Genomic DNA, 20,464 nt, shown 5'->3' on the forward strand with positions numbered 1-20,464 from the left:
TTAAAAAAAAACAACTTCTATTTAAAAAAATAAACAAAATAATTTAAAAAATATGAGAGAGGGTAATAATTTAAATTAAAATAAAAAAATTTAAGGTAAACTAAAAAATACTTAAGGTATTAATTATAAGTTTTGCAAAAAGTAATAAAAAAATGTTAGGAAATGGCCCTCTTACCTAGCCATTTATTCAAGCCTAAGCTCAACTTAGACCTGAAAAACTATACTCACACAAATGAGCTAATAACAGTTCAGTTTCCAACCACCTGAGAACTAGAAAATTAGAATGATGTGTTTTTAGGTTAAAAATTTTATTTTTTTAATAGAATATTTAAAAAACATCTTAGAAACTTCAATAAATCAATCAGTCAATTCAAAACAATTATAAATTAACTAGTCTTAAAAAAAGACCTCGAACCTCATTTAATATTTTTTGGCAAGGTGAAGGTGAAAAACCACCACCAATATTGAACTTTTTCTGTCAAATAAAATCCTTTTAAACTTGGTCATTTTAGTTCTTGGAAGATAAAAAGCACTGCAGCAAAAGGCAAAGTAAGCCTACAAAAATAGCAGCAGCTCCGGCAGGGGAAGTTCAGCAGCATAAGCCCCTGTCAGCTGACAAAAATTGCTTGCAGCTTCCTTTGGGCGAGAAAGCAACAGAGTAAGATGTGTTAGGAAAGCAAGGAAACAGCAGCAGATGAGTAACAACATGGGCAGTAGAGAGTCTTTAATGCAAGAGGTTCTGATTGATCAACAACAGATTTATTATATTAGGAACACGTGAAAGCCTAGTATGTATATTTTTGAACTGGATGGATAGGTCCAAAACTAAGAAGAGGCTTGGTGTTGCCAAATAATTTGAATGAAGAAAACCTGCATATCTTTTGATCCCACCATTGAATTGAGCTCAAATTTACGAAATTCCACATGCACAATAAGACCTTCAAATTAGTTTCATGTTGATGTAAGGATTGATCCCCTTTACTGCTATATTGTTACAGATTATTGGATTTATCATTGGTATCATCCCTCCCATAAGTAATTCATTGGTGATTGGCCCCTTTTTCATGCGGTTGAAGACTCTGCAATGCATACTTGCTCGGGTCAGTATCCTATTTTTATGATATGAAGATTCTGAATCAACCAAAAATGTTACTAGTTTCATTATCAGCTATCTAAAAAGTTTCCCTGGTATTCCTTTCATGTTTGCAGGGAGTCAGCCATTCTGACTGTCACTTCGATTTTAGGAGCAAATCTTCTGGAGGGTATGCTTAACCATTTTGAATGTTTTCAAGCGCCTTCTCATTCACTCGTAGAATTTTTGGGAACATGGAAACAATCATCACCGTTGATGTTCTTAGGTTTGAAAGGGTCAAAGGTGCCACTCATGGTGCTTGTCGGAATAGTGGCAGTCCGGTATATTATTATGGCGATTTTGGGAGCACTTATCATTAAATATGCAGTCCGTTTTGGTTTGTTGCACTCTGATCCACTGTATAAGTTTGTTCTTCTGCTTCAATTCGCACTTCCTCCAGCAATCGGCCTATGTCTGTTATTTATCATTGGTGAATTAAGAACCAGGCAAAGCTCAGCCATATTCATGTATTTGGCTACAGGTTGAAATTTTTTTTTACTTGAAATTTGTTTTTCATTCGTTGTTTTGGCCATAATTTGGCAGGTATAATGACCCAGTTGTTTGGAGCTGGCAAAAGCGTGATGATTAAAGTTAAGATGTAATAATGTAACAGAAACTTCTCCTTTGTATGCTGTTTGGTCAAGAACTGTTTCTGTTCCTACAACTGGCTCACAACCATAAATCTTTGCTGTGTAAGAAATCTCAGAATGCCACAGAAAAAAAAGTAAATATTTCAAGCAAAAATATGGTAACAAGTAAAAACTAATTTTAGGTGTTTGCATGGATTGATAAAAGAAGAAGAAGAAGAAGATGCTATACAAGCAAAATGGGCATTTCTCTAATTACTCAAAAGCTAAGGTGAGGTTTTCAGCCAGGGGAAGCTGTGGGAGTCCACTTCCAAAGAATTCACAAAGGCCATTATTAGTCACCATGATTAATTAATGATGGTTGGAAAGTGTTTTTCTGATTTTTTTTTAATAATTGACTATATTGTAGAAAACAGACCAACATAATTTATTTTCCGGTAAAAAAAAACATAAATTTTAGATGAAGGAAAATATTTTTCAGTTTAAAAGATTGAAAAATACTTCTCAATTCATGAAGTACCAAAAAAATATGTTGGTTATATAATACTTTATTATTCTTTATATATATAATATTTATTTTTTTCTTTATATATATATGAAAATAATATTATTAGAAAATAATAAATTAATAATATATTTATATATGAAATAATATAATAGGATATATTATCATATATTATAAAAGTATATTAATTTAATATATTAGTTCATATAATACTTTAATTTAGATAATATTGTTCATTAAGAAATACATTCAAATACAAAATATGTTATATTATACAATAGTCATCCATTTTAAATCATATAAAATCGTGTTATAAAATTAGAATACCATAGAAATTTTTTTTGAATGTTCTCCCAACACCAAATTAAAAATAGTTCTATGCCTATAATATTATATTTAAAATATTATATTATATATCTGGTTACATTTTATAAAAAAAAACTAAATATAAATATATGATATAATAAATTCTTTTTTTCTCACTATTATATTTTTTATATCTCATCCTTTCATTATAAATGGTCAAATAGTTATATTTAATGTTCTTAGATAAACTTAAAAAAATAAAATAATAATAAATGTTTTTTTAATTTATTTTCAATGACATAGTAAAATTCTATCTTATTTTTCATAATATTATCAAATATAAAAAACTTATTTTCCAATAAATATACCAGTAACAAGATCAACAAGATGACCTACTGGACAAGAAAGCAGTTTTTTTTTTTATAAAAAAACACTAAAAGAACTTATTTGAAAAACCAAGGCCATCTAAAAACATGGGTGTAGCTAAAGGTTTAGTAATTGGTTGCGGTTGTTTTTTAAAATATTTTTTATTTAGAAATATATTAAAATAATATATTTTTTTATTTTTTAAAAATATTTTTTACATCAATGTATCAAAATGATTTAAAAATATCAAAAAATATTAATTTAAAATAAAAAATAAAAATATATATATATATATATATAATTTTTTTTTTAAATTCTTTTTAAAGTACAAAAATAAACAGGAAAGAAACATAATGTAACATTTAAGAATATTGGCATAGTTTTCAGTCTTTAGTAATGGAAGATCTACGTGCCAGAAAGAATCTCCAATAGTCCATGCGGTTTCTGACTAAGCGAAACATTTGGTGGTGCATCGTTACTCGGGATACGTCTCCGTCCGGCCGACCTTTCTTTTTAACTTTAATCTTAGAGATAGACTCCACCTTGTGGGAAAAAGAAAATATTTAAAAGAGAAGAAAGAGTGAAACTGTATTTTATTTCATTTCAAGGGTTGAGAACAACCCTTGTATTGTTTCCTGTAAAAAGCCTTTTTCCTAGCTAGCTGATCCACTAGATCTCAAAAGCATTTCAGTTGTCTCATCATCTCCTTTTGTTGTGCGTTTCTTGCGTGTGAAATTGTAGTGGAGAATCATGCAGATACCTACCACTGCATTGCGTGCGTGCTTGGTACGAGTGGAGTTTTTATATTGATGGGCCGGGAACCATCTTTGTTTTGTTCTAATTCTACTCTTTTTTCTCATCACTTTGATCTTTCTGAGTTCGGCGGTATGATTCTAGCTCTGCGTGTGGGTTTGTCTACCCTATTTTAGTTTTATTCTGATGGTGGAAGTGGATTTTTGTGGAAGCAAGCTAACTCCTCCGTTTTGGTTTTACTTTTATTATTCCTGATGGTTTCTTTATGATTACCTTCCTGTTCTGAACTTCAAATCAATCGCCTGCTTCTGATAGACTGCATCTCATGCATCAGTCTCTGCCCTCAGCTGGCTATTCTAAAGCATCCTCAGTCACCGTGAGTTCTTTTTATCTGAAGCAATTTGCACGCACCGCATGCAATCATTACTTAAATTTATGGAAGTGGATCTATCGGTTTTTGCTGGGAATTCAGAAATGTTGTTGTTTATGAGAACCGTCTTTTATATTATTGTAGGTATATAAATTCAGTTGTATTCTTATAGACTCTTATTGTGCTCTGAACTCTTTCGTTTTTTCTTGAGCAGGTTGCTAATATTGAATCTGAGACAATCTTGGGTTGCTGCTATGGGGATCTGGAATCTGTTTATTGTTGCACTCATGCCAGTTCTGAATGTACTCCAGATCACTGCCGTCGGAGTATTTCTCGCAATCCAGCGTGTGGATATCTTGGGGGCGGATGCTCGAAAGCATTTGAATAATGTCAGTAACAATATGTTAGCAGGATATGGATTGAGAACAGAGAATAAGATTTACAAACTTCATTTTTAGAAATTTATAAATATATACTTTTACTCAAAATTACAACAACAACAACATAATATGATGAATCACTTTAGATGCACGCCAATTAATTAACAAAAAAAAAAAACCCTGAAGAAGTGTTTTTCCTGTCGTTCAACCAGGGAACACTATTGTATTTTATTTTTGCCTTTAATTTTATATATTTTTATTGAAGATTAAGCTTTATAATTTATTACAATTTAATTTTTATGTGTTATTTTATTTATGATTATGTTGTGGATTTGATTGATTAACTCAATTGACTTGAGTTTTTTATTTTTTAATTGTTATTTTTTAAAATTTTATCCATTTACATTTAGTTGATTAAGAATATAAGTTTTATAATTTGTTTCAGTTTTTCTTTCTATGAGATTATCTTATGATTTATTTTATTTGCTTTCTATGAGATTATTTCGGTCTAATGAGTTTTACAGATTAACTCGAGTAGACTCTGATAATTTTATTGTGTTTCTTTTTAGATTGATTTTTTTTTTAATTTCATCATTCAACAATATACCGTTTTAATTTTGATTTCTATGAGGTTATCACAGTCTCATGACCTAGGTTGCGTGTTTGGCAGGTTAACCCGAATTGACTTGAGTTATTTTTTTAGTTTATTTTTTATGAGGTTATTCTGGTCTCGAATCTAGGTCATAAGTTTTGTGGATTAACCCGTGTTGACTTGGGTTGTTTTATTTTTTTAATTTTTTTAATTTTTTTTTCAATTTTATCTTTCAATATTGAGTTGATTATGAAATATATTTCATAATTTATTTCAATTTACTTTTTATGAGATTATTCTGATTTCATGAAGTTATGGGTTTAGCAGGTTAACTCTAGTCTTTTTTATGTTTTTTTTCTACTTATTTTTTTTTAATTTCATCTTTTAACATTGAGTTATTAGGAATTGAGCTTTTTAATTTATTTTATATTGTATTATCATGATTTCATGATCTAGATTGTGAATTTGACAGGTTAACTTATGTTTAATCGGGTCGATTCAGTATGTTGTCATCTCAATATTTAAAAAATAAAGTTGTCTTGAATTTTTTGAGTCAAATTATTTTTTCATTTGTCGTTCCGATTGTCTTTGGATTTGCCAAGTCAACCGGGTCTTGTCGGATCAACCCCTGCTCAATTTGTTTTTTTCCACTAGAAAAATATTAGCAAAATTTAGATATTTTTTTATGGTAAAGAAAAATTAATCTAAGAGATGAACGGTTGATTATTGAGTCTAATGATCAATTCTTTTTGAAGTTCTGTGAAACATCATCCATTTTAAGAACGTAAACTTACATTTTTTTTTACACAAAGTGGGAGAAGCAGCGTATAAGTTTTAATTGCTCTTCTTGTTTTATACCTTCACAATACTTCTATTACTGACCTGACAAACATTCTGAGTTCCGCAAGAATATAATGTGCAATTTTGAATTCAATCGTTATGCAGCTTGTGTTTTTTTGTCTTGAGTCCAGCACTTGTTGGCAGCAACATGGCAAAATACATAACATTAAGAAGCTTGCCTGAGCTGTGAGTTTCTCTGGTCAAATTTTCCGGGCCTATTTTCTTTCGGTGTGGTGTGTGTGTATTTTCCCTTCCTGCTATTTCCCTAAATCCAACTTTTTTCGAATTATGTAGATGGTTCATGCCACTAAATGTTCTCATCACCTTTGTCATTGGCTCGGTGCTTGGATGGTTACTTGTAAAAATCACCAAAGCTCCTATAGGTCTTCGGGGAGTGATCATGGGATGTTGTGCTGCCGGTAGGTTTTATTATTTTGGCTAATGAAAGGTATATATATATATCTACAAATTTTTGGTGTCCTTTCTGGATTATATTCTTGCAAAAAAAAATATTTGTTGATTCACTATAGTCTTTTGAAATAAGAAAGCAGTAGTTTAATTATTCATTGGCATTGAGCATCAGTAGTTTAATCAATTTAATCAGGTTCTGATCGTATTCACTTCGAATCAAAGTTGTTCTTACAATTTGTAATTGCAATTCAAGATTTCTTGCCAGATATTCTTCCCATGCCAATGAGGTTATCTACTTCGTTGGCTTGTCATCCTTCAATGCAAACAAGCAAGTTTTAGCATATTCTCCCTACTCTGTTCTGTCCTGCTCTCCTTTTTTCCCCTTCCAAGACATGCAGACCATCCCACCTTAGAGAAGAGGCAGACATTCTCTTTCCTAGTAATGAAATGAACATAAATGAATGCGAACCAATCTTGCTATCCATCTCACACCTTATGCTCTGATGAAACACTTTGGAAGCTCTAATCAAATTATTAGTGTCTATATATCACACGTCAATATTCCTTCTGTCATTTTTAGATTGAACAACTTCCTCGTTACATACACCTTGTTATTCATTGAAGACTTTCTATACATGCTGGCTGCTGCCATTAGCTCCGCAGCGGTCTTTTTTTGATAGCATCATGTGCAACTAATCTTGACAGGGTTGAATGGATAACGCCTAAAACCTTTCTGTCAAGAAGTTTTCAATCCACTTCTTCCATCTTATCTGGCTTTACCTTAATAGAGGAAGATTATACTAGTTGCTAGTGTAGAGCGATGGAATAAAAGAGAATAAGAAGGGAGGGAAATCAAACACCCACATAACACAATAATTTACATGTTTAAGAATAGTCCTGTTGGACAGCACATCCACCAACCCTGGAATTAGTGAGAATATATACATACACCCACAAATGGGTCAGACTGTGAGCCCAAGTAAATGAAAGAAAAACCAGGCTCTACGATGATGGCTGCAGCAGCACTATATTTGTCTCAATGAGTCAATATCAAGAACCAATGCTCCATGCTTTCATTATATTTTGATCTTTTATTCTTGAATTCTAGTTTATGATAGGTGTTGATGTGAACAGGAAACCTGGACAACATGCTTCTCGTAATTGTTCTAGCTGTCTGTAAAGAAAAAGGCAGTCCATTTGGAGTTTCCGATGTCTGTACCGGCAATGGAATGGCATATGTTTCACTCTCTGTGGCAGTATGACCATTGTACTTTCTAACTTGAATTTCATCCAAAAGTTGTAATTGCTTAAAATTCTTTGTAGTTTTTTCTTTGATTTCAGATTGGATCCTTGTACATCTGGTCATATGTGTGCAATATTGTGCGTATATATTCAAGTAAAGATTCTGATGAAGCCAAACCAGATGTCTTACCGGAGGGTGCAGAGTCTGCTGGAGAAAAAAATGAATCTGCAAAGTGTCGCACAGGGCCCCCACTTCCTTCAGAAGATCCCTCACTTGGTGAGAGTCAGCACTTGGAGCTTAATTGTTCAGTGTCAGAGGAGAAGGCGAAGGTTGTTTGAACCTCAATATAATATCTTCTTTTCTCTATTCATGCACTTCTCTCCTTCCTTGTATTGTTCATGTTCATTATGGGCACATTTTTGCTTTGAAGGTTTCACATGATCTTATCATTGGCGGCTTTTTTTTCTTCCTTTCCTCTTTCTTCATTGAATAAAATATCATCATCTAACCTATCAATGTTTCTTGACAGGTGCCATTTCCAGAAAACATTAAGAGAAGCTTCATAAAGAAACCCAGTATAAGGAGATTGTTTGCACCGGCAATTATTGGAGCGGTATGCTTACGGCAAGTTCTAATTTTGGGAAGTTATTATACATAGAGGATCAAATCCCTTACATGAAAAAATTCTCTCCAACATTGCCATGAAACAGGCATTAGCAAGCAGCTTGTAGATTTTAGTCAGATTTTTTTCCCACGTTAGTTTCCTGGCCACGTTAAGATATTTGACATTTATAGATCAAAACATAACTAACATGCCGCATTACGATCCAGTGTTGATGTGAGGATTGATCCCCCTTGTTGTTCTATTTTTATAGATTGTCGGATTGATGATTGGTATCATCCCTCCATTCAGAAAAGTACTAATTGGTGATAGAGCTCCTCTTCATGCGGTTGAAGACTCTGCAGACATGGTTGGGTCAGTATCTTGTCGTTGATGATATGAAGATTCCCAAGAAAATTAACAAGAATCTTTACTTCTATTTTCAGCTACCTAATTTCCCTAGCATTCTTTCATGTTTGCAGGAAGGCAGCCATTCCAATCATTACTTTGATTTTGGGAGCAAATCTTCTGAAGGGTAAGCGTGACTGTTCGATTTTTGTATCCCAACTGGCTTGCCTTCTCTCACTAGTTGCATTGTTGAAAGCATGGAATAATTATCGCTGTCGATGTTCTCAGGTTTGAAAGGCTCGAAGGTGCCACTCTTGGTGATTATTGGTATAGTGGCCATTAGGTACATAATTTTGCCGATTTTGGGAGTAGTTATCATTAAATATGCAATCCATTTTGGCTTGGTGCGCTCAGATCCGTTATCTCAGTTTGTTCTTCTCCTCCAGTTTGCACTTCCTCCAGCAAACAGCGTAGGTGTGTTAATTGTCATTGATGAATTATATACCCTTATTACAAGATCCCCACAGAGCTCAACCATGTCTATGCACGTTTGGGATGAATTTGCTCCTAACTTGTTCTCTCGGCACCGATTTGGCAGCTACAATGAGCCAGTTGTTTGGAGTTGGCCTAACCGAATGCTCTGTGATCATGCTATGGACCAATGCCTTGGCCACAGTCTCGCTGGCCGTTTGGTCAACATTCTTCATCTGGTTTGTTAGATAACCGTGACGTGCCTCTATGATTACTTTCACCATGAAAATCTGGGCAACGCATTATATGCTAGCTCAGATACTCCATTAAATATTTCTGCAAATGCAAATGTAGATGAATAAAGAATCCAACGCACATGCATAACGGAATAGGTGTCCTGGGGCTCAAGGTATATCTAAAATGTCGATGATTTTGAAATGGCTTTTGTCATTGTTCTTCGCACTTGTGGTCAATGCATTGGTTTCAGCCCCGAATTTGCATTAGAACCTGGTTCCTCAAGTCCGTTTCTGGGCAAAGTCTAAAATACTGGTATGTAAGATAGAAAAACGACCCTCTAGATTCAAATCCAATGGTCCTGTGGTCATTGCTCTGGAGGCTATATATGCATGCAGGCAACAGATTTTCTATACTTGGGTGAATAAGAATGCACAACTCCTTAAAGCATACAGATCTCTTAGCTAAGTTTACACTAATCAAATGGAGCTGATATTATCATATTTCCTTGTTCCCACGTCGCACAGATTACATTAACTATCTGCTGCAATATGAACGGAACGGCCGTGCCTGTCCTGGCATGCTAGCATATATAATAATAGCCGCCACAAGGGTAGTGGAGCGTAAGCATGGTGGGGTGGTGTGTCAAATCTCACCATCCCATAGATCTTCAATTGTCTTATAAGGACTTGTTGAGTCGTTAACAAGAAATTCTCCTCTCATGATCTTCCATTCCTCCAGTTTCTCAATGTCAGTGAGATCTTGATCATCCAGTTTTACATTCAAGGCCTCCATGTTTTCCTTCAACCTCTTCTGATTAAAACTCTTCACTATCATGCTTGATCCCTTTGACAGCCCCCACTGCAACGCCACCTTCAAAGATTCACGACGAAAGCTTGTTTTCAGAGGCCCCTTAATGTATTAGAGCTGAATTCATTTATTATGATAGATTCGTGGGCTTTACCTGAGCTGGGGTCGTCTTGTGCTTGCGAGAGATGGACTGTATTATTGGATTTTCAACCACGGCGGTTGTTCCCCATGCATTTCCAGGGCCACCAAGTGGCGAATAAGCACTTACATGGATCTTGTAGTCCGCACAAAAATCTCTTAGTTTTCTTTGCCTCCACATTGGATGCATTTCCACCTGCACGTACCGTTGCCACACAGTTCATCATTCAATTCAATATGCGATTAAAAAAACATAGGATTACTATTTATTACTGTAGCCAATGAATATCCCCTTCCCAAACCTATGAAATTAAAGAAAGAAAACACACATTATGCGGTCATCAAATAAGAGAAGAGATGGTTCATCTCATCTGGAGGGCATTTGTGTTTATGTGGCTTCTTGCAGTTGACTATCCTCACACATTGTCTTCTTATTATTATTATTATTATTGTTTCACAATGAGCTGTACATATGATCATAATTAAGCAAGCTTTTTTATAATCTCCATTGGAAGTAGATTTAGATTGGCTAAGAGTATGCTAGCGGTTATTTTTTAAAATATTTTTTTATTTTTAAAGATTATTTTGAACATCAGCACATAAAAATAATTTTAAAATATAAAAAATTAATTTTAAATAATTTTTTAAAAAAAATTTGTTGAAAATGTAATTTCAATTGCTATAAAAATAATACATAAATGATAAAAAAAAAATATGAGATGGATCACATTTATTTGATATTTTTCTAGAGCATGGCGGAGAGACCTCATTTTACATGTTGATTTCAGCAGTGTTTTTATATATAAAAAAAATTGACTTTAATAAATTAACCTAACTCACAAACTTGAAAAAACCAGTTTCAAATTATTTTGATGTTCTTTGTCGGTTTCCAGTGAAGAAAAAACAAAATAAACAAGAAGTCCCTCAATTGTCCTCTATACTGATTGTAATTAATTGTTTCTCATTCGAATATTAATTAACTCAATTAGTTTCTTCTAACACCAAAATTCCAAGAGAAAGAAAATCTCCAAAACCTCTCAAGACAGTTAAACTGTTCACGCGTTTTTTTTTTTTATATAGGGTACCTGATTGACAACTGGAGGTACCGAGGCAAAATCCAATAAGCTTTGGATCTTCTTGCTGGAGAAATTGCTGACGCCGATGCACCTACACAATCCCAAGTCCACACATTTTTCCATGCCGGCCCATGTGGACTCAAGGTCTAACGGCTCAAAGTCATCTTCAGGAGGCACGGCAGAGTAATTCCAAGGCTTCAGCTTCACTGGCCAATGCACTAGATACATGTCCAAATATTCCATGCCCATGTTCCTATAACAAGAAGCAAAAGCACTTGAAAACCCAAAAAGATCCTGGTCGAATATTTTCAAGATCCTCATGGATCCCCTGCAATCTTAGTGGCTGCCTATGATCTTATTCTACATTTTGTTTACACTAGCTAGATCTATATATATAATGAGAGATTTGATATGATCTTGGTTCAAAATAGATTAGACCCAAAAGTCCCACCACCCACATGCAGCTAAAGCTAGATTTGCGTATAAACTCAATGAATTCAATTTCAATGAAGATTTAACAAGATGGGAACTTCACTTGATTAAAGTACTATAGGGTACTAATCAAATGGAGCTGAGAACCTGATGCATGGAACCCAACGATCTCAAGGATGGCTATGTGCTCCTACTTACTTTAGAGTTTGCCTGAGTGCTGAGACAGGATCATGATGATCACTCCCCCACAGTTTAGATGTAACAAAAATCCCCTCTCTGTCTACTGTTTGATCAAGAATCGCTTCTGTTAAAGCATGCCCCACAGCCGGCTCAGAACCATAAATCTTTGCTGTGTCAAAATGCCTGTAACCCATCTGCAATGCCACAAACCAACAAGTTTTCGACATTTCACGCAAAAATATTGGCAACCAGAACTAAAAGCTTTTACTCCGGTGTTTGAATGGATACTGGGAAGAATTTATATGCAAGCAAACTGTCCATCTGGGTAATTAATTACTCAAAACCTATATACGTGGGCATGCATGAAGAGGTAGTTAAGCCATGGAAGTCCAAAATTAATGCTCTAATCAAGTGGGTTCAGCCATGCTTTATTTAGTGCTATCATTAGTGCTCCAGTGTCTATCAGAGATGGACTGCAACGCAATGCACTGCACTTGAAATGAAAAGATAGGAAGAGCCAGAGGAAAAACAGATCGAAGGCTGCAGAAAGGAAAGAAGAAAGGGACAGGATATGTGCGCGCGCGCGCACGAAATGTACCTTGAGTGCCATATCGATGGCCAGCTCTGTCGTCTGCCTATCATTAGGGTAGGAATAAGTGCCCAGTCCCAGGACTGGCATGTTAATGCCGCAATTCAGACGCACTTCGTTGTTCATCATCTCTGTCTCCTCTCTCTTTCTGTTCTTCGTTAACTCACCATGGGAGTTTGGACCTCTCTTCCCCCGTATATATACACACCCCAAGTCAACTTCATTGATAGAAATATGATTTCTTTATGTATGATGACTTCATTCATCCCAACTCATTCAAGAGAGCTTACATATATATGTAGGAATAAAATATGTTACTTACATAGCACTATACATTATTTGTTGCATCTATTAGTTTGTGATTAATACGCACGTTACAAAGATATATACTAATTAATTAACAAGAACATCAAAGTCCTTGAATTTCGTTGTAGGACTTGATTATTCTTTTTTCTTTCAAAATTATTGGTGTTCCCAGAACCTGATGCTTTATATTAAACTAGTTATTTACCATTGTATATATATGAGTAGTTAATTATTAGTATTATAAGAGAGGGGAAGCCAAGCTTACTACTGGTTGGGGAAAATGATTTATATCTTCACCACATAAAAAAAATGAAGGGCTAATTTTGAGCACCCCACCTCTTACATGAAGTATAAATAAGTTCAATTCCTAATATTTGTAGAAAATTGAACTCGTGATCTCTTAGGGTGGCATGCTAACAATGCACCAAAGGCTCATTGATTTGGTTAACACGTTTTTGGAACAATATTTATGTAATTTTCTTAATATATTGTTACATAATTTTTCATAACGTACGGATACAACATTTTCAAAGAAAAAATTAACACTTTATAGAACAATAATGAACCTTGGAAAAGAGATACAAGAAATTAAGATGTAATGATGATGATGAACAATTTTAAAATAAAGTATTTCTGGATGGAACATATATTTGAACCAAAAAACTTGAAGATGAACAATCAACTAAAAAAAACTTAAGATCATAGATTTTAATTAGATATACCACTCAATAGATAGATAGGTCAAACTACAATACAATTACTTTTTACCAATATAAAAAAAATATTTATGCAATATTAATATTTAAAAAAAATAAAAAAAAAGTTTACACACACCAATTCAGTTATATGACATATGTCGCTTGTATAAGAAAGGGATGTTGAGATGCTTCGATCATTGTTTTAGAAGTAAAGTTTCGGCCATTGAACAATTTCACACGCACCATTTAAATTTGGTAGGTATTGTTTACGCATTTCTAGTTTTTTTTTTAAAAAATCCATACATTTATCAAATTACCTTGATTTTTTTAATGACATCCAATAATTATCAAATAATCAAATATAAAGGACAAAAAAAACACCTTAAATATCAAAGGCAAAACTTTTTAGATTTCACTGTGGGAAATAGTAATTTCTCTATCAAGAACAAAATATTAATTTCACTGTGTAAATTTACAATGAAATATATGATTGCATACTTAGTAGTGCATCCCCAAGGTCTTTTAGCTTTTGGTATATTGATTAAAATCTAGAGATTCTATTCAGTATCACTCAATTACAACCAATTACTCGTTCTGGTAAGAGTTTGGAATACTTTTCTAACAAAAAAAAAAACAAATCTGTAATATAGTAGTGTTACAATTATTATTAAAAAGAATAATAAATAAATATGGATCAGTATATATTTGAAAACTTTTGATCATGTCCCCTGGTGATTAATAGCCTAAGAGAATCTAGATTGGCTTCGTATTAACATGTATAACAAGAACAGTTTCGATAGGATTGAGTCTTGATTTTCTGGACTTGTTTTGATTCTGCCTGCACTTAACTGCGTTTTGAAGACAAATCAGCAATATAAATCACCGTTTTACTAGCTAGGGTTCATTATTTGGTGTAGCATATCACAAGGCAAGGGATTTTCCATGTCTCTTGGGATTTTATTAGATGGCCCAATCCATCATCTAAAGAGATCGGTGGCCTCTATGGAATCTTCAAGAATTCCTTACGCGTTTATTCTCTTCATAATTGTATTCATCGCCACCGCCCCTCCGTCTCCATCTCCACCTCCCCCCTCTCCCTCTCATGTGTCATCAAAACTGTTTAATACAGTCTGCAACCTAAATTACTCCTCTTTAATTAATGGGTTTTTGTTGACTTTGCCCTTTCTTGGAACTGCATTTGTCCCTTCGTACTATAAACTATGATTTAAACAACTGTACTGTTGACATTAATACATGTCAACCACCTCTCAATTATTTCTGAACTGCAAGTCAAGCTACACTCTCAATTCTCAAATAATTCTTAAATCACGAGTCAAAACAATTTTCCTACACTCCCAGTTGACTTTATGTTCACAGGTCAAATCAGGCCTCTCCTTGTTGCTTCTAATGCATGCACTTCGCAATTGGTCGGCAATTCTTTTTTCTGCGACAGAAATAACAACAGCATAAAATCTTGGAAAGATCTTTTCTTCCTCGTATAAACTAACACGGGAGAATGAAACAAGCTGTGCGCGCTTAAAAAAACAATTAGTCGGACCTTCAAGTTCTTTCTGTTCGTATAATCCTATGCACTATCTCGTTCTCAGCTCCTATCCATGCATCCATAAATTAATTACATGCTAAGACTTCCAAATTTTAAATCTCACCTTCGAGCTTGAGGGGATTTTCTTCCTTTTTTTCTCTCTCTTTAATTATGGCTGGGTGTTTTAGAAAGCCTAGCTAGCGGTTTTAAATAGAATTGAATATGCAGTCGCCTTCTTAATATTATATATGAAGGGCAGTACTCTCAGCAGGACCAGGTTCGAATTAGTGGAAGTTGATGAAGTTTTTAATAATTAAGAAAAAGAAAGTAAGATAGATAGAAATGCTATAATCGATCAGTTTCATCGTAGAAGTCTATCGGATTTCTGCTGTTTATGTGACAAGTTCACATGTTTGGGTTTTGCCTCTAAATTTGTATGAAAATAATTTCCTGTTATTTTAGAATTAACTTCAACTTCAAACCTGCGGCCCAATTATAATAAGCTCCTATCTATTTTGACAACACAACATTAGATTAAGTAATAATAAGCTAAAGGCTGTGGGGATTTTATGTTTACTCACATTCAAAGCATTATAGTAATCATTCTTTTTTTTTAATTTTTCATTTTTTTTCATTTTTTTTTTGTTTTTTGTCACTTTTTCTTTTTCTTTTTTCTTTTTTTTTGCACTTTTTCTTTTTCCCCTCCTTTTTTGTTTTTTTTCCTAAAATTATCTTTATCAATTTTATTTTTTTAATATTGAGCTGGTTAAAAATTTCGTTTTGTAATTTTTTTCCTTTGAAATACTGTAAATTGCTACGGTGTTTTTCCACATGGTTTTTCTATTTTATTTTTTTAATATTGAGCTGATTGCGAATTTAGTTTTATAATTTTTAAAAAAAAACATTGTTGATTGCTGCAATATTTCTCCAAGTGGTTTTTTTTTGTTTTTGTTTTTTTATTATTTTCTCCAAAATTATTTTTTTTATTTTATTTTTTAATATTGAGCTAGTTAAGAATTACAGTTACAATATATGAGGGAAGCACTGCAGCTTTCCTTGCAAATTACTGTGGATTGCTACAATGTTTTTTCCCACATAGTTTTTTTTTGTTTTTTTATATTTTTTTCTAAAATTATCTTTATCAATTTTATTTTTTTAATATTAAGCTGGTTAAGGATTACAATTACAAGTAAATACAAGTAAGGTTAAATCATGTGGGAAAAACACTGTAACTTTCCTCACAAAACACTATGGATTAATACAGTTTTTCCTCGCATAGTTTTTTTCCGGTTTCTTCTGTGTTTTCTTTTTTTGTAATATTTTTTTCCAAAATTATATTTGTCGATATTATTTTTTTAATATTGAGCTGGTTAGAATTTAACTTTGTAATAAAACTTAATCATGCGGGGAAAGCACTATAGCTTTCCTCACAAAACATTGTGGATTACTACAGTATCTCTCCACATAGTTTTTTTTTCTTATGATTTTTTCAAAGTTGTCTTTGTCAATTTTATTTTGTTAATATTGAGCTGGTTGAGAATTACAATTATAAGCCATTACAAATAAGGCTAAATCATGTAGGGAAGCACTGTAGTTTTCATCACAAAATACTGTGAATTGCTACAATGTTTCCAGTAAGGTTTTTTTTCCCTGTTTTTTTTTGTATTTTTTTATTTTATTTTTTCAAAAATTGTCTCTGTCGATTTTATTTTTTTAATATTGAGCTGATTGAAAATTTAGTTTTGTAATTTTTTTTCTTTAAAACACTGTGAATTGTTGCAATGTTTTTCCATATTTTTTTTTTATGATTTTAAGTTGGTAGAGAATTTAGCTTTGTAATTTTTTTTTGCTTTTTATTAACAGAAAAGCTAAATCATGTGGCGAAAACATTGTATCTTTCCTCACAAAACAGTATAGATTGCTACAAATCATTTTGTTTAGTCTCTAAGTTTTTGATCACCAACACAACTTTTTTTTTCTGTCATGAAATATTGGCTCCATCATACTTTTAGTTTCTATTACTTATCTAGCGTTGGTTCACAATTATAACACTATCAAGTACATTTGTTTTATAAGCCCGCAGCAGCGCGCGAGCATGTCATCTCGTAAAAATCTAAAAAGCATGGGGGTGTTTACTGTGGAGCCAGCACTATTTACACACACAATATTATAGATGGCACTGTACTTTTTTATAATTCAATTTGGTCCTCATGCAAAATAACACAAAACATTGTTCAATGTGGTCCCCAATCTTTAAAATAATGCAATGTATACAATTGAGGTCCCCTTACATTTTAAAAAATCAATTTTGACACACAATTTTATTTGTGTTATTTTTTTGTTCCTGGTTAGGAAGATGAGAGATAAAGGTTGCTGGATTTTGGCGAAGAGAGAGAAAGTTACCGTTCACTCCATTTTCGACCATCAAAATGGTTTTCTTGGTATCCACATGTTCTATGAGATGAGAGGAGCTTTATGATGGTTGTCATTTTTTTGGACCATTTTTGGGATTTTTAGAGTTGATAAAATGGTTTAGGGTGTTATAAGGATGTTAGTGAGGTGTTTTTGGTTTGAAATAGCTTGAAAATTGGTTTTTTAGGCCAAAAGACTAGCTGCTCGATTCTTTGGTCACCATTGTGGTGCCTGAGATCTAGGCTTACAAAACAGCATGTTGTTTGCCTTGACAAGCAATGTGTTGCCAACTTTTTTTTTTCAAATGTCACCTACCCTTTTAGAAAATTTTTTTAAAAAAATAAACCCAAGTCTGTTGGCTCTTGTAGGCTCTTCATTTCAGTGGCCCAGACACACTATGCCATAAACCCACGAGTCTAGGCTCCTTTTCACCCTTTATTTTAGGTTAAATATAACTTTAAGGGAAAAAATATTGAACCCGATTGAGTTCATGGTTCAGATCACAAGTTTGACAAGTAAAATGATAACAACAGACTATTATTATTTTTTCTGACATTGCTTTTTTTAACTAATATCTTTTTTTAAAATAATTTTAAAATTTATGTTTCAATTACCATCCCTCAGTTGTGATTTTTTTTATTTAGCTTTTTTTTTTATAAAGATTGTTTCTTGACTATTATGAGGATAGACTTGGTTATGAACAGGCCAAGGGGATCATTAAGAAGTTTGGATTGAGAAAAGGAAAAAAAAAAACATAAAAGATGTGATACAGACTTGTAAAAGAAACTAGCTAAAGTAAATGAAGTTAGGAAGTTTCATTCGTGGATCCTCGTCAAGATATGGAGTCCTGTAGAGAGTGGATAGTTAATAGACAATTGAGGTAATTGGAACAACAAGGAAGAACAACAATTCCTTTATAATTGAATCAAGATTTCAAGATCTTTAAAACATGTTTATCAACTAACGCGTGGGTTGATAAGTTGTTGGTGGTAATAAGATATTGGAGTCTCATGTTATGATGTCAGTATTTCGTTCTTAAGTAACTCCAATGTCATTAATGTAAATAACAAGAACAGGTTGAAAAGTGTCCCCGATTCTGATTCAAAATAAACTGACCTGGTCTCTACACTTGAATTTAACCGAAGAGGATCACAGTCGCGTTAAAGCAGTGATATTTTAAGGCACCGCCACAATACGTGTCAAGATCTGAAATATCCTGTCATGTGAGGTGAGGATTATCTCATGTTCCGCTAATCTTCGGCATATCCACTTCCTTTTTTATATTTCCTGCTCTCTTTTTTCCCTCCGATATTTACAAGCCATGATTGGCTATTTGACCCCCTTGCTATTTGACCCGGCTCCACAGGCGAAACAATTATATATATTGGCCTTTTCGACGTGTTTTTATAATATGTAAATCGAAAAACAAGTTAATTAATTTTCCAGGTCTACAGCATCATTCGGGCGACTTCGAAAAATAGAGCCCCGATGGGAAGCGAAAGGCTCCCTTTATTGGCACAGAATTCATTCATCATGTCTCGATTCGAGTTCTTGTTTCAATCTACTAACAATTCCCTTTACTACTGCCTGTAACAAATATCAATGTCGAACTTCAGATCATAGGTTTCAAACTTCAGCATGTTATTATTATCATTAACATTTGGTTTGCTTTAAAAAAAACTTTCACAATTTGTTTTATTTTCTATGAAATTATCACGATTTTAAATAAATATTATATCATTTTATTGATACTTAATTATACTAGTATTTATTTTTATTAGTTGATTTTTTAGTTGTTCACTCATTAAATCAATTATGTCGCAATGCCTGCTTTTTTTTTTTTTTGCATTAAAATAAATATTAATCGAACTTGCAGTATGGGGTGAGACCAGCAATTTAATAGTAACTAATTACTGAGTGTGTCTGCATAACAACACAAGAGGTACTTTTTAAAATATATTTTTATTTAATCCAATGAAAATTAAAATAATTATTTGTAATAAAAGAAACAGTAGAGAAAAAGTTTTTTGAAGAAAACGTTCTCTTTTTCTATTTTGACAAAAAAAAAATTTTATAAGTTTTTTTCTTTAATAAAAGCTAAAGACAACAAAAATTAATATTCATAAAAATCAAAGAAAAAAAATATCTTTTTAATCAAAACTTTCTTTTTTTATTTACGCATTTATGTTTTTTATTTTGATGAAAACATGTTTTATTTTATGAGAAGAATTGTTTTTTAAATAAAAACTTAAAGAAATAAATATTTCAATCTTACTGAATACTTATGAGCAAATGTTTTTAAAAAACTTAATTATTAGGTTCATATATAATTGTTTATAAAATAATTGTTAATAATATCATCAAAAGCTCTAATATTATTTAAAAACCATTCAATAATTGGATAATTTTTTAACTATCAATTTAATAATTTTATTCAAAGAGAATTTTATTTTAAAATTAAAAAACAAATTTAGAAAATGTTGTAAATAAGATAAAGGGACATTAAAAAAAGCCATGCGCACACATTTGACCTTGAAAAAAAAAGGCTAGGTGGGCATTTAAAAAAAAAAATTACGTAAATAATATTTTTATCAGGTCTATTTTTTTAATAGGATATATGATATGTTGTTTATGAATTTTAATTATGTGTAATGATTTAAAAATCAGGATTTAATTTTTAGGATCTTAAAAACCGAAATTTAAACATGTTTTCACACAAAAAAACACTCTAAAAACTTAATAACTTTATTTTCAATCCTAAAACACCCCTAAATAAGTCTAAAAACCAAATATCACACCAAACTAAAAAAATAATTTTACTGTCTCAATTTATTTTTTTTATCATGATGAAATGATAAAATTATATCTACATCAAAATTAATTTTTTTTAATGCCTGAAATAAGATTAGCCAAAATCTTACTCTCGCATCTTTTGTTTTTAACAAATTTTTTTTTCCGTCAACGTCTAGGGATTAAAACAAAACCATTATAAATTTGAGGATCAAAATGTAAATATCTAAAATTATATTAAAAAAAATTAAAGGATCAATTATAATTTTATGTGACTTGAACATTTAATTCAAGTGCATCTGTGTGTTCTCAGTAGCCAGAGCAGTAAAATCTTATATATTTTTTTTAATT

The 20,464-nt window shown here is 32.4% G+C and overlaps 2 protein-coding genes across 3 annotated transcripts; one reads left to right on the forward strand and one right to left on the reverse strand.

The window, feature by feature from the left end:
- The first annotated feature begins 3,721 nt into the window (after positions 1 to 3,721).
- On the forward strand, positions 3,722 to 9,343 carry LOC133702160 (protein PIN-LIKES 3-like). 2 transcript variants are annotated; one of them, XM_062126420.1, is made up of 10 exons: positions 3,722 to 4,025; positions 4,234 to 6,017; positions 6,126 to 6,250; positions 7,377 to 7,498; positions 7,584 to 7,814; positions 8,015 to 8,098; positions 8,361 to 8,461; positions 8,569 to 8,621; positions 8,723 to 8,908; positions 9,033 to 9,343. In XM_062126420.1, the coding sequence occupies exons 2-10, from the start codon at positions 5,980 to 5,982 to the stop codon at positions 9,155 to 9,157; spliced, it is 1,065 nt and encodes a 354-aa protein (XP_061982404.1). In that variant the 5' UTR covers positions 3,722 to 4,025; positions 4,234 to 5,979; the 3' UTR covers positions 9,158 to 9,343. The 2 variants fall into 2 exon arrangements, with proteins under 2 accessions (XP_061982404.1, XP_061982394.1); XM_062126410.1 differs by having other exon boundaries at positions 4,234 to 4,408; positions 5,937 to 6,017; positions 8,723 to 9,343.
- Positions 9,344 to 9,564: 221 nt separating this feature from the next.
- On the reverse strand, positions 9,565 to 12,545 carry LOC133702173 (NADPH-dependent aldo-keto reductase, chloroplastic). Its single transcript, XM_062126430.1, has 5 exons — positions 12,374 to 12,545; positions 11,794 to 11,969; positions 11,173 to 11,416; positions 10,104 to 10,283; positions 9,565 to 10,012 (listed from the first exon to the last, which is right to left on the reverse strand). The coding sequence occupies exons 1-5, from the start codon at positions 12,491 to 12,493 to the stop codon at positions 9,785 to 9,787; spliced, it is 948 nt and encodes a 315-aa protein (XP_061982414.1). The 5' UTR covers positions 12,494 to 12,545; the 3' UTR covers positions 9,565 to 9,784.
- Positions 12,546 to 20,464: the final 7,919 nt, after the last annotated feature.

This window comes from Populus nigra, chromosome 1 (assembly GCF_951802175.1).
Source record: "Populus nigra chromosome 1, ddPopNigr1.1, whole genome shotgun sequence".
NCBI lineage: Eukaryota > Viridiplantae > Streptophyta > Magnoliopsida > Malpighiales > Salicaceae > Populus > Populus nigra.